The 14,158-nt window shown below is 51.3% G+C and overlaps 1 protein-coding gene across 2 annotated transcripts; it reads right to left on the bottom strand.

The window, feature by feature from the left end:
• Positions 1–1,603: 1,603 nt before the first annotated feature.
• ZNF839 (zinc finger protein 839) lies at positions 1,604–12,419 on the bottom strand. 2 transcript variants are annotated; one of them, XM_024758876.1, is made up of 7 exons: positions 11,539–12,419; positions 8,890–9,063; positions 6,627–6,719; positions 5,791–5,931; positions 3,670–3,810; positions 3,384–3,513; positions 1,604–2,582 (listed from the first exon to the last, which is right to left on the bottom strand). In XM_024758876.1, exons 1-7 carry the CDS (start codon positions 12,361–12,363, stop codon positions 1,777–1,779), a joined length of 2,310 nt encoding a protein of 769 aa, XP_024614644.1. In that variant the 5' UTR covers positions 12,364–12,419; the 3' UTR covers positions 1,604–1,776. The 2 variants fall into 2 exon arrangements, with proteins under 2 accessions (XP_024614644.1, XP_024614655.1); XM_024758887.1 differs by having other exon boundaries at positions 8,830–9,063; positions 9,729–11,678.
• Between the last annotated feature and the right edge of the window lie 1,739 nt (positions 12,420–14,158).

The following is a 14,158-nucleotide window of genomic DNA, read 5'->3' as shown; positions in this document are numbered from 1 at the left end:
AGAGGCCTTGTGTGCATCTCCCAGATCGTGACCTTCACAGGCTCCTCTCTCCGAGGGATGGAGCAGACACACGGGCCAGCGAGCCTTCTGAGACCTCTGGGAAGAGGGCCACCCTAGGTGCGAAAGCGACCTCGGTCTGGACCACCTCTGGAGCAGAGCCACTCAACTCCCTGAATGCCCACCGGCTCACATTTTTACTTGAGAGGTGCCATGCTCTGGATACGTCCCCCCAGGTTCGTGTGTTGAAGTCCTAACCCCCACGCTCCAGCCCCCCCAGGACTGGACCCCCAGTGGTTTCGCGCGGCTCTGGGTTCCCGAGAAGTGCCCGAGTCCACAGGATGTGCTGAAACCGAGCGGGGCCCTGTGGGGCTTCCGGGCATGGAGGCCTTCTTGTCCCCCGTTTCTTGTAGGCAAGACTCCAGCCTCCATGACCTCCCCTGAGTGCCAAAGGGCAGGTTCGAACAGCTGCTAATCAAGGGAGGAGCGGCCAAGGCTAGGAGGCGAGATCACGGGGACCCGAGAAGCTCAGCAAGGCCTCGAGAAGCTCATCAAGGCTAGGAGGCCCGCGCCTGAGACCCCGCGGCCCCTCATCTTGTCAGCAACCCCGCCCTTGGGAGATATTGTTATAAAGCTCCTTATCAGATCCTCCCGGGCTGGGACACATAGTTTTTCCAAGGCAGGAGCCCACTGTGTCCCCCTCTGTCTGGCAGAGTAATAATGCTGTCCTTTTCTACTTCACCCAAAACTCTGTCTCTGAGATTCGATTGGGCACCAGTGTACAGAGAAGCTGAGCTCTCGGCATCAGTGCCACGGCCTGACCCTCGAGCCCGACTCTCCTGAGCAGCTGTGGTTTACTCATTCCATCCTGCAGGGATGCCCACCCTTCTGTTCCTGTTGGACCCACTTTGATATCAAGTTAGAGGACAGGAAGACGCCCCCAGTCACTTGAGAGAGCTGTAGGCAATGTGGCCCCCGAAGAATAAAGCCCGCCCCTCCACAGCGGGCCTGACGGGAGCACAGCACCAGAGGGTGCAGCCCACAACCCGCAGCTCCGCCTGCCCAGGGCCTCTGCTGACAGTCTCTGCCAGTGGGGGCAGAGGACAGCTGTGCCCTCTTGATGCTGTCGTCTGCGTGTGGGCAAATGGCCCTCCCTTTCTCTCCCTGTAATAGAGCCAAGGAAAACATTCCAAAAAAAGAGAGATCTTGATAAGTGACTTTACACGTGGGACATCAAAGGACTGGGGGTCCCATCCCTATGCCTCACTTTCCTCATCCATAAAGTGTCAGTAGAAACAACTTCCTTTCCTACTTCCCAATAAAATGCTGCCCAGATGGCAAGCTTACGTATTTATTTTTTTATTGAGCCCAAAAGAAGCTTCTAGTATGGACCAAGTCTGGTGAAAGAGCAGCGTATCACCGAAGAGAAAGGGGGCGTAGTTTTTTGGAACTGGGGAGCAGGGGAGATTCAAGAAACAGTGTAGTGGTCTTAACTGTAATAGTGGTCAGAAGCTCCTAGGAGTTAGATGTATCGGGAATTTGTCATCAGGTAACGTATCTGCCATTATTACAATGAGAAAGGTGTAGAAAAAGGTAGACAGTGGGGTAGAAAGACATTATTCTTTATAAATAAAATGTTCACTTGTATCAGTATTCACATTAGAAAAATAAACATTCCTTGAAGTAGACCTCCAGGTAAAATACATACAAATCTAGGACTGCAGTTCTGGCTCCATTTCACTGAGAGGGTTCCATCTCCATTGTTTCCAGAGGAACCCCTTACGAGGGGCCCGGCTGCAGGGCAGGCCCCTCTGTGTCGGTCACTATGACAATGTCCCCCTCCCCAGACACTATGGAGCCTGGATGGGACAAGATACGCCCATCAGAAGTCTGGATAAATGTCTGCTCCTGTCGCTGGGACGGCAACGTGGGGCCCCCACTGGCATTTTCGAAAGCCATGGCTTCCCTGACGGCAGTGATGCCCTCCAGCTCCCTCCGGTCAGCGTGTGTCTCGGTCCCACAGGGCGACTGGTCCAAGTCCCCCGCGTGGCCTGTGAGGCCCCCTTCAGGACCCAGCAATCCACCCCGGCTGGGTTGAGGCCCCGGCTCGGACGTGGTGCCGTAGGCATAGCCAGCTGGCATGACGTCCACGGACCATGCTTTCTCCTGCGGCGGGGCCGCGGCCTCCAGAAGCAGGACCTCGCCGGGGCCGGACCGCGGGCTGCTCAGGTGGGAGCCGTGCACCTCGAGGAGGCTTCCCGCCTCTGCATTTCCAGGCCGGCCAGGCAGCAGGGCCATCGAGGTGCCGCAGAGAGCCCGGCTTCCCTGGCCGTCCCCAGCATCCCGTTCTGGCGAGTGTTCCTGGGCCAGAGACCCTGGTTCTCCTAACGGAGTATAAACCCCCAGCCCACGGGCTTCTCGAAACAAGAGAGCAGGGTCTGCAGAGCCACTCCCGGCGGCTGAGCCAGCAAATGCTTTCAGCTGCCGGCCCGCCTGTGCTGTGCTGCGGTCGAGCTCAGAAACCGGCATCGTGGGACTGTCTTCAGGTAGGCGAGACGCGCCCCCACTTACTCCAGGGGCAAAACCTAGACGGTTGGGAAAAACAGACAATCATTTGTGTGCTGCTATGGCCGGTCATTGTACTCACTATGCAAAACAAGCTAGTCCAAAGTAATTTTCTTGCCCAAAAATGAAAACATAAACCCTCCTTGTTACTTGGTAGCTTCCAAGACTGGATGAAATTAAAAGAGGAAACGCAGACTAGTTAGGGGAGAGGAGCTATGTTCCAAGCAGGTGCCAGAGGGTTTTCATGGTTCTCAATAAATAAATCTGCCCTCCCCTCCGGAAGAATTAAGTAATAAGTTCTAGAAGGGAGAATGCCTCTTCAAATTAGAGACTTTAGGATCAGGCGAGGTATCAGGCGGCCCTGATAAGATTTTAGAAAGTTATATAACCATTCTCAGCATGCCTGCCGTACGTTAGAGCTGTCTCATTGATCAGTGCTGGCAAAGTAAAGCCGGAACACGTCCCATTTTCGAACGTTAACCCTCAGCTGGCACTTAGAGCCAAGTCTCACGAAAGCCAAGCCGTGGACTTGGTGTGTCCTTGGGACCTGTCTCTGGTCTCAGGTCTGCCTAACTTCTTGGGACCCCCGCCAGGTACAACCGACTCAGTATCACGAGGCAGGTCTTTGTTTCAAGAAAGGACCCAAGAAAACCCCAAAGACCCCAAGACTCTTAGGGAATAAACATGGAACCACAGAACACTGGGAGGTTGGGGTAAAACTCTTGAGAAACCAGAGGGTTCTCTGAGATGTGGCCATAGGGGCACCCACCCGAGCAGCAGGCCTCTGAGCCCCAGGGTGCACCCCGCAAAGAGTCTTTTACCCGCACTGGCAGCTGGGGCACAAGAGGCCAGCCTCTGCAGGCCTCCACTGTCGGCAGAATACTCTGTGGTGTCCTGGGGCACAGTTTCTCTTCTGGTCCTTTTCACCGAAGCCAGCCTGTCCTCTGCGGTCTAGGAAGAGAAGATGCAACCAGCTAAGACTAGGGAGAAACAGGCCACCTTGCACCTTTTCTTCCTGGAAAACAGTGTTGTGAGTTGAAGAGATCCAACCCCAACAGTGCAATGTGGAGCAGACAGTAGCCGGGCGCCCCTCACGGCCACGCCCACCTCATTCTCCCTCTTCTGCGGGCCAGCGCCCGCCAGGTCCTCCGGGTCATCCTCTCGGCTGTTGCGCTTGGGAGGAGTGCAGTCCGTGTGTATTTCTTTTTTCCTCAGGAATTCTTCTGTGATTCCTAAGGACTCGGCAACCTGAGCAGAAAGGGGCCCATAGAGACGCTCCACTCAAAACACAAGATTCGGAATCATGTCAACACTTAAGAACAAAGGGCTGAGTTTCAATCTATGAAGTCCCTTTGTACGGCAAGGTGCCACCTAAACAGTGGGAAAAATGAAGATAAAGTGTCGTCACAAGCTTCATCATGTTACTCTGACACCATGGTAACTTTCTTGCCCATTATTCCTCCTTTTCTGAATTCTCACTGGTATCTTCAGAAAGATAATCCTGCCTATTCTGGGACCAGATCTCGTTTCCCAGTTGATGGAAAAGATGTGGGTTTGAGAGCCAGAGCTGGACCCCAGCACCTCTGCTCAGAACCTGGGTGACCTTGGCAGCCACCTACCTGCTAAGTCTCCTTATCTTATGAGGGAGACCACAGTTGCCCTGAAGGGACTTTGTAAAGATTAGGTTAGACTCCCTACGCAAAACCTACGTAAAGCACTGGATGTTAAGGTAATAACCAACAGCCATCATCACTGATACCTGGACAGCATAAAGAGAACACCACAGAGCAGGCAAGGGGTGGGGAAGGAAGGAAGGGTAGCAGGTCAAGGTTAAGCTAGAGAACAGGGGTCGGCAAGCTTAGTGCCCAACAACCTGACAGTGTCCCCTACCAACAGAGCCACTGTGTTCGCTCCAAAGAGCCTGCGTCACATCCCGAACTGCCCACAAAGGGTCCCAGTGGACATGCACAGTGTCCGTGCACGTCCTGTCTGCTCCGTAACAGGGTGGTACCCACACCGGCTTAACCCACGGTTTATAAACAGGTAGGTGACCACTGCCAACTGGGGCATCTATGGGAGGCCTAGCAAAGAATCCACTGCATTTTAAAAATATATGATTTAAGAAAATAAAACACAAGAGTTTATTAGGTTATATTAAATATTGAATTTGTATAAAACTAATGATCATGGCCAAAAAAACCCCAAGAAACAAAACCCAAAAAACCCATGTATTATATTACATTGTAGATTAAGACTTCTTGCTACAGAAGCAACTAACTGCTCTGTACTGAGAAAACACTCACCTTTCCAATCACAGACAGGCAGCTCCATCGTCAGTGTAACCACATGTTAGGAGCAGTCAAAGTCACCATGGCCTAAGCAGTCTTCATCGTTGTGTGAGTGATTTTTTAGTAAACCTGACACCACTTATTTACCTTCTGACCTACTTCCTTACGTACCTGTATTCACTAGCTGGTTGTATTTCTTAGATCCCGCATATAATTGATGCTATACCGCACTTGTCTTCCTCTGACTTACCTCCCTCAGCATAATGCCCTCCAAGCCCATCCGTGTTGTTCAACAGTCTGGCGAAACCAGACTATTACAGCCCCGGCACGTGAGAGCCGGAAAAGCCCGTGAGCTCAGTGCTGCCCTTTGGCAGAGGGGTGGAGGGTGCAGGGACTTGCCGGGAGTCAGTGAGCTGCTCGGTGGAGGCGCAGACCTGAGTCTCCGTGCCGGACACAGTGAGAGGCCCCTGGGTGACCTGACCACGGGCCAGACTCTGCCCAGAAAAGGGTTTGATCCGAGACAAGTAAATCCTCATCAGTTCATGACATATTTTTGTCAAGGACCCAATATAGCAAAAGACAATGACACTGAAATGAGAATTCTGTCAACACAACCGCAAAAAATAACTACTGGTCCCTGTGTAACTCAGCCCTTTGCAAACACCTACACACCGAAGAAAGACACAGTCTATTCACTGTGATCATTGGTGAGTGGGAGGATTATGGGTGTTTGCAATTTTCTTTTAGCTTATCTGCATTTCCGAGTTTTCTGAAAAAAGCATGTATCGCTTTTATATTAAGAAAAAAAACCTGCACTTGACAGTAGAAAAAGCTAGAAGAAGCTGACTGGGAAGATGTCACTACAAAAATAAACATCTTCCTTTTTAATGGACAGCCTTCTTTTGGCTATAAGAGCGAGTCTGTCTTGTGAGCTTGTTACCTTACTGTTGTTTATTTCCAGAGAACAGGGACCAGAGCTATGGAGGTAATCTTGACACATTTTCTTAACCATTTTATGCAACTCTTCAAATTCCTTGTACACAGCTGGGAAGAAAGGTTTTGCTAGATGACCTTTTTCAACCTTAGTGAAGATAAAGATGACAAAAAAAATGTTTAAACCCAAGGCAATGAAATGGAAAATACAGAGAGAAATCTGAAAGAGGGAAGGACTCAAGTTCCTCAGCCCTCAGCAGCCATGAACACAGGCACTGCCTTCGCTCCCCAGCGAGAGCCTATGTGTGCCCAGCATTGTGCTCAGCGGGGCACCAGAATGGGCCTGGGAGAAGCGGCCCAGGAAACAAACCACCCCAGATGAGGGCCACAAGAGGATGGTGGCCAGGGGAGCGGTATGGGAAGGCAGAAAGGCCCTGAGGACGAAAACGGGCACATTCCAGGGCCTGCAGGCCAGGGAGGGCCAGGCCTCTGCTCCTCGGGGCGCCTCCAGGGAGCGTGGGTGCCGGCGGTGAAGCCGCACCTCAGAGCGGGCTCATCGGGGGCAGAGCTGCAGTGGAGGAGGCTGGCAGGTGGGTGGGAGCCAGGAGAAAGGTGACTGTCGCTCCTCCCACACAAAGTGAAAACAGTCACGGGTCCACGAGCGGCCTGCCTGAGAGCCGTGTGCTGGGCATCCGGCAGGACCGGCAGGCTCACTTTAGCTCTGTCCTGGGGGAGGGAGAGGATTTCCAAGGGCCTGGCTCCTTCTAAGTAAATATGAAGGATGCCTTTCTAAATAACTTCAAATCATCCCCTCAATCACTTAGAAACACTAAGGAGACTCACCTTCATCAGAAGAAATTCAGACACGGTCACGACCTGAGCCAGCAGAGGCAGAGCCAACTCCACTAGATCCTCCCGGTCACACTGGCGGAGAAACTACCAGAAGAAAGCGTTTGACATCTTTGACAGTATGGAAAGAATTTCCCAGCAGCCAACGAGTTGTGGTAGCAAAGAACACAGAAGGCAGAGAGTTCCCTAAATTCTCAGTGATTACGCGCCTCTCAACTGTAAATGTTCTGCCTTGTTAAGTATCGCACTTGCTCACCCGCTGACAAAGCCCCGTGGTCAACGGCGGGTTCAGAGTCTGGCTCCCGCGTGACAGCACTGAACGAGTGGTGGGCGCCAGGCCCTGGAGAAGGACACAGCGGTGGGGAAATGTGCTTCCTGCTCTCCAGGGCTCACCAACTAGTGCCCGAGACGAAAATGCAAGCAAATCCCGGGGCAGCCCGCCGCCAGGAGACCACCACCAAAGCACACGTACAGGCAGGACAGACGAGGAGGGGGGGAGAGGATGCAGGGAGGGCACCATCCTCAGTCCTCAGGATGGGGGAGGGGTGAGTGAAGGGGGAAGAGAGGAGTCACGGGTGCCTCTGGGCACCCAGCTGAGCACCCAGGCAGCCCCCTGATAATAGGGGGTGGGGCAGGAAGCCAGACTGTGGGCTCCGGCAGGATGTGGAGGGCTCTACAGGACAGCAGGTGGGGATGCCTGAAATCAGCTCTGAAGCTCGGGAGCGGTCTGGACAGAAGTACAGGCGTGAGAGTCAGCAGATGGAAGGTAGTTTGAGAAAGCAGGAGGATGAGTGAGATCACCCAGGGAGGCAAGAATGTCAGGGCGAAACCGACAAGTCCTAGAAACAGTCATACAAGGCTCAGGGAGGTCACGGGCTCAGGGCTTAGGAAGGGCCATCAATTGGGAGCTGCAAACTGGCAGGGGTTCAGAGGAAGCCACAGATGGTCATAAAACAGTCAAAAAGCAAAAGGAAAACCTTTTCATTTGCAAGATAAAAATGTCTAATCATGACTTTCAAGAGCCCTTAGAGCAAAACGACCAGTGGGTTTCCAGCACTCAGGAGGCGTGAGAAGGTGGGCGTGTGGGGCATGGCCCCTCTGCGGCCTGGCCCACGTCCGGACGTCCAGGACGCGCATCACAGCAGCAGAGAGGGCACCTCCTCGGTTCCCCGCTTCCCAGCCACGCGCACCTGGCCGTGCTGCCACTGACTGCTCTGGCCGCCACCTCTCCCCTTGCACAGCGTCCCCGCCCAGCCAGGACAGGGCCCGTTACTGGACGGACACCCAGTTCCTGTATAAATGAATGCCCGTTTCTGGGGAGACTCCCATCTGTAAGATGCTGTCGGGAGCAGTCCTCGACTCTCAGTATGAAAGGTGTGGCACTGCGAGTCACGGTGACGTGTTAGGGTCACCTCACTGGTCTCAGATCCACATTCTGGATCCGCCACTGACCTGCGAGGTGACCGGGTACAAGTTAACAGCCCCTGTGAGGTTCAGGTTTCTCACCTAAGTGGAGCTACTATGGTCAGGGACTCAGTGAACCGAAGCACAGCGGCTGCGCCGCTGCGGTGCCTGCGGGAAGCCCGTGGTCGGAGCTGGGAGGCGGGGCTGCTGACAGCAAGCCACTCTTTCTGGGGCCAGTTGTCTCACTAACTTATCTCGTGCTCTCTCTTGCTGTTTTTCACTTTTCTTTAAGATACTCATCCAGCCATTAGCAGGCAAATAAATACATCCTAGTCAAAGACAATTCGGGTAAGTCTGGGTTTCTGCTTTTCTAAGCCAATCCAACTAAATTCGATACACTTACTTTCAAGGGGGTGGAATGGAGATTCTAGAGTTCAAAACCTGAAACATGCTTTTATACCTTGAAACTTTTTACAAAAAAATAGAAAACCATTTATGTTGTTTTCTAAACTGCTTCCATGAAAACACAGCTTATAATAATTCTAAAACTGAAAAAGGCAAGCAGCTCTATGTTTAAGGCCCTCTGGTCATTTCAAACAGGTACACCTAGGAGTCATTTCAGATAGTGCTGTCTTTGAATTTATTACACACTTCATCTAATTACACATCAGGTGAACTGCTTAGTTGACCTAAACTGGGTATTTTACTTCTAAATTCAGAAACCTAATAGTGAACTGCCACATACCATGCCAGAGACACAGGTTTCAAGAACAGGGTTCTAAGAGCGACGCACCTCCAGGAGCCTGGCTCTGCTCCTTGCCGGGCCCTGTGCACACGCTGCCCCAACGCCCACCTGCGGGCCAACCGCTCCACTCTGCTCCAGGACGGCTGCGCTGGGCTCTGGGAGGGCCACGGAGTAGCCGCTTCTTCTACGTCCGGGGTGTCTCTCTGATCCCAAAAGGGCTGAAAAACTTCCATTTTTTGGTTCAGACACCAGCGCCTCTTCAACGTCTACAGACTGACCATTCTAGATAGGGTTGCACACCCAAACAAAAATAAAATAATCATGCTTTATACACCATGATGAAAACCTTAAAGCAGAAAAATGTCAAGTCAAAAGCAAGGAACTTGCTAAATTCTTCTTCTTTGCATAATTAAGACACATTAACTATAATCAATGCATCTTACAGGTAAACCAAGTATCCCTTTAAGACACCAGACGAATACTACCCTGCAGGTCAGGGCTGACAAACCCTAACCCTGGGGTGTTGCCCAAAATGAAACCAAAGACTTTTCTGATGTCACTACCATCTTAAAAATGAACCTGAATTTTGTTAATTCATAATTTACCCATGACTTTTAGATTTTTTAAATTATTTTTTATTGGATATATTTCAAATACCGTCAAGTTCATCCTTTGGAAATACACAATTAGGTGGATTTTAGGATATTCACAAGCTTGTGTAACCATCACCACTATCTAATCTCAGAACAGTTTCGTCATCCCCCAAAGAAACCCTACACATTATCACACATTCCTCCCTCCCCCCAGACCCAGCAGCCACTAATCTACTTTCTGTCTCCATGGATTTGCGCAGCTTTGTGAAAAGAATCGGGATCTAACACTATCTAGCTATTTCCTCATTCTGTGCCAATTCCCTCCTCCTCTGAAGATAGGAATAATACACCTACATCTCCCAGGACTGGTGGAAGGTTAAATACAAGGAAAGGTAGCACAAAGTGTGTCCTCTTAAAGAATTTTCCCTCCAAATCTTCATTAAAATGGAGCCTCAGGAGGAACGCCAGGTCTGCCTGTGGCTTTAAGCGCCACGTGGCCATCCATGGCCGACTCAGGAGAGGAGACGAGACATAGTTCTGGTTGGAGGGAGCCGCTCTGGGACCCCACGGCCTCAAAGCCGTCTGGAGCAAGGCTAGGTGCCTCAATTCCAGAAGTCAGATATCCAGAAGCTGCTTTTGCTGTGGTGTAAGATTTCATTATTGAAGGAAATGGAAGGTGCCAGTCGGCCTGGTCGTCCAGTTTGTCGGAGGCAGTCCTGGCTGTGCCTGCTGTCCCTTGGAATGATTAATAGTGCCCCTTTCATTCTCAGAATGTCCGGGTTTGGGTGACAAACTACATGGGCATGCTGGTCCTACTACAACTTAAGAAAAGTTAGAGGTCTCTCGAAAGTCGGGCTCTTGCCAGCTGTGAGATGCGTAGGACCTCCTAGCAGAGGCAGCCGGGCCTAGAGTACAGGCTTTGAGGTCAGAAGACCTGGGTCTAACCCCAGCCTGGACAGAGTCCTAGGCGTGCCTCGACGGGGAGCCCGTCATCCCCTCTGAGCCCCATGCGCCTCGTCTCCAGTAGGGACTCCTGCACCTGCCTTTAGGGCTCTCACAGGATGAGAAAACGTATGTGATGTTCCTGCCCAAAGCAGGCATGCAATAAACGGTATTACTGTTATTACTATTATTACTGAGGCTGCAAGGTGAGACAATATTTTTGAATCCTAACACAGGGCTGTCCCATGGTTCTACCACTAGGCCTCACTCAGTACAGATCTCCTGGGCCCAGGAGGTGTCTGTTCAGGCCCCAAGGAGCGGATGTGAAAGCGGAAGCAGCCGCCGGCCTCAGCCCTCCCGCAGGAACCCCGTCCGCTGCTGGGAATGAGGTCGCCACGAGCAGGCAAACATGCATTTTCAACAGCTTCCAGGTCCCTAAAGTCACAAACTCCCATCAAGTAGTCACATCAATTCCAACACTGGTTTCTCTATTTAACGTCTGAAAACTACAAAAAACGAACAACAGCTAACACAAGTCAAAGGAAAAGGAAGGAAGCTTAAGACAAAGTGGGATGAGGGCGACCACAGAGGCCTGCCACTTGTTAAGTGATCCACCTGCTGTTTTTTAAATAACTGACCTACTGTACACGGCACACAAATGCTCACCACACATGTTGGGTAAGTTAAAATTTCAGTAAATAAACGTTGACGTGGTGATGCAAACTCATGGTGACTCGTATCTGCTTTGTCTGATTGAGTTTCGGAAGGGGCAAAGCAAGGAGAGAACATGGCAAGCAAACGTCTTACTGCGGACGCCCCAGGCAGCAGCCCTGTGGACTGGCGCCCCCCACCTGGACCTTTCCCAGGCCCACAGTCACGTCAGCATGAGCCGAGAGTGCTTGCGATTAGCTTTACTGACCGGATCTACAGGACTGATGCCTGCGTGCCCGTCAGTAAACCGTCGGCACTGGACGGAAGACACACTTCTCCTCGATTATCTGGCAGCAGTGCAGACAATGTAAAGTTAATTTAAGGATGATGGGCAGGGGACTTCCTTGGCGGTCCAGTGGTTAAGGCTCCATGCTGCCAATACAGAGGGCGTGGGTTCGATCCCTGGTCGGGGAACTAAGATCCCACATGCCGTGTGGCGTGGCCAAAAAAAGATTAAAAAAAAAAAAGGATGGGCAGGAATCAGGACGCTATCACCAGACAGAAACGTTACCTGCAGGCCACCCCGTGCTGAGCGGGCCCCTTCCTCACTTAGAAGAGCTGGCGTGGACAGCTCCCGAGATGCCAGGCTGGTGGTCCTGCCCTCCGTGGGGCCCAGGATCACGCTCCCATTGGCTTTCTTAGACAGCAACGTCTCAGGCTCCAGGTGGCCATGGCCTGGATTCAGTTTAAAGTGCCGGGCAAGCCCCCCCTTTCCTATATATGACTTTTCACAGGTCTGACACTTAAAAGTTTTGGGCCTCAGAGAGCAGCTCGATAAATCAAAGAGCACCTGCCTTCCGCTGTGGTCTTCATCTTCCTCCACGCTCAGTTCTGAATAGTCGTCAGAGTCTGAGGGGTGACCACCGGCCAAATCCTCTGTTTTTATGAATTTATAATCTTTAGCTTTATACTTGGGAGGTCGAGATATCCGTCCAGAACGTGTTTTCACTTTTAAAGATTTTTTTAGTTTCTTGGTGCATTTTGTTTGCGAGGTGGAAATAAATAAATTTGCTGGACTGGACGAAACAGATGTTCCTGCTGGCGGGTCAGAGGCTGACAGAGGGGACAACGTGGTGCCTTGTCCACTCAGGGCCTCAGAGGCCAAGACTCTCTTCGCAGGGTCTGGTCGGAGGGCGAGCAGTGGCCTCTGGACGAACACCTGAACAGGAGGTTGAGGTGAGTGACTCAGGAAACGCGGCTGTGGCCCGGTGCTCAGGAGGGGCTGCGCCCCGAGCAGCTGAGAGCTGGCGACGCTGAGCCCCAGCGCGCTGCAGTGTCTCCCTAGCGGCTGGCTCGGCCTGGCTGTCTTGGGCTGGATGGTGGCCAGTGCAGGCATCGGCTTTTCCTGACCTTTCGTCTCTCCAGATGTAACCTTGACACAGATGGCTTCCAATTGCTTAAACGCAGAAAGAGAAAAGAAGGACTATGCTTGTCAACATTTCTACAATTTTACTCTCATCTTAAATCCACTGTTGAGATTTTTTTCTAACTTATACATCTTACATAGAAAAGAGTCTATATTAGGTATCTGTAGTGTTTACAATGGTGTTTCTCAACCCTTCTGCCCAGTCCACAGTAATCTATTTTACGTCACACCCCTCGTGCTTACAGAAACATTTGCATATATAAACAAAATAGAACGTTCATGCACTTACCATTCCTACATAAAGGCCTTCTGATAGCATCTACTCTACATCACTTTAAAAAAAAAAAATACCAGTCATGATCCACTAATAAGCTCATGAATATCCTTCTTTATAGTTTTACCATATGTGTATTAACTTGGAGTTCTTACTACTCTAAATTGGACTCAATTCAATATGTGGCCTCTTTTTTAAAAGTTTTCAGTGAAATTCTGGAAACCAAAAAAGCCATAAAGAACTATGTGATTCAGGTCGCTACCACCTACCTTACAACATGCAACATTACTACCCGGGGAAAGCCCTCTGCTATGCCCCCAACCCGCATGCCTTTTTCTTCACCCTGTCCTGAATCTGCTCTTTACCATTCTCATGCATTCTTTATATTACACTTGTAGATATCCCTAAAGATATGCAGTTCCGTTTTGATGTGTTTTTAAGCTTAGGTAAGTGAATATCATCTCCGGTATCTTGTTGGGGCTTTCTCCTCCCTATCTTGTTTGTGAAATTCATCCATATTGAGGTGTGCAGCTCTCAGGCGTTCATTTGCTCTGCAGCATGAGAACAATGGTCTCCTGTCAGAGGACAGGTGGTCACCAACCCTGCGCTCTCTGGTCTGCTCTGCGCTGTGACGTATGTGTGTGTATACACGTGTGAGTTCCTTCAGGGCACACACCTAGGAGCGGGGCTGCATTTCTTCACCAACTTTTTTTTTTTGACATCTAATGAAGTTTTAAATGCATGTGCTTTTTTATTTTGTTTTTTTGCGATACGCGGGCCTCTCACTGCTGTGGCCTCTCCCGTTGCGGAGCACAGGCTCCGGCCGCACAGGCTCAGCGGCCACGGCTCACGGGCCCAGCTGCTCCACGGCATGTGGGATCCTCCAGGACCGGGGCACGAACCCGCGTCCCCTGCATCAGCAAGCGGACTCTCAACCACTGCGCCATCAGGGAAGCCCCGCATGTGCTTTTTGATCCCCAGCAATCCTGCTTCTTGGATCCCAGAAGAAACACCGGCACAGGCACAAAGATGTATGTCTGGGAGGTTCAAGGCAGCACTGTCTGTAACAGCAAAACGCCCACCAAAGGGGAGGGCTGCTGCCAACAAGGTTCCACAAATACTGAGCAGTGACCGGGTGCCCGACACAGCGCTTTACGGAGACTAAATGCTGTCATGGGCTCGGACGAGGGCAGCAAAACAAGGCTCCTGCCCTCACCAAGCAGAAACAATGAGCATCTTTCTCCAGGGAGAAAAGACAGACAAACCTCATCACCCAGAGCGGCTTTCTCAACTGCAGCACAACTGACATTTCGGACCAGTAAGTGTGTCGTGGCAGGTGTGCTGTGCACGGTTGAGCACCATCCCAGCCTCTACCCACCAGATGCCAGTAGCACTCCCCAAGCTGTGACAATCAAAAATGTCTCCAGACAGCGCCAAACGCCCCCTGTGGGGCAAAACTGCCCCCAGTTGAGAACCACCAATTTGGGGTCA

This window comes from Neophocaena asiaeorientalis, unplaced genomic scaffold, assembly GCF_003031525.2.
Source record: "Neophocaena asiaeorientalis asiaeorientalis breed wild unplaced genomic scaffold, Neophocaena_asiaeorientalis_V1.1 scaffold476, whole genome shotgun sequence".
NCBI classification, from domain to species: Eukaryota; Metazoa; Chordata; class Mammalia; order Artiodactyla; family Phocoenidae; genus Neophocaena; species Neophocaena asiaeorientalis.
This window is presented reverse-complemented; position numbering and strand designations above follow the sequence as displayed.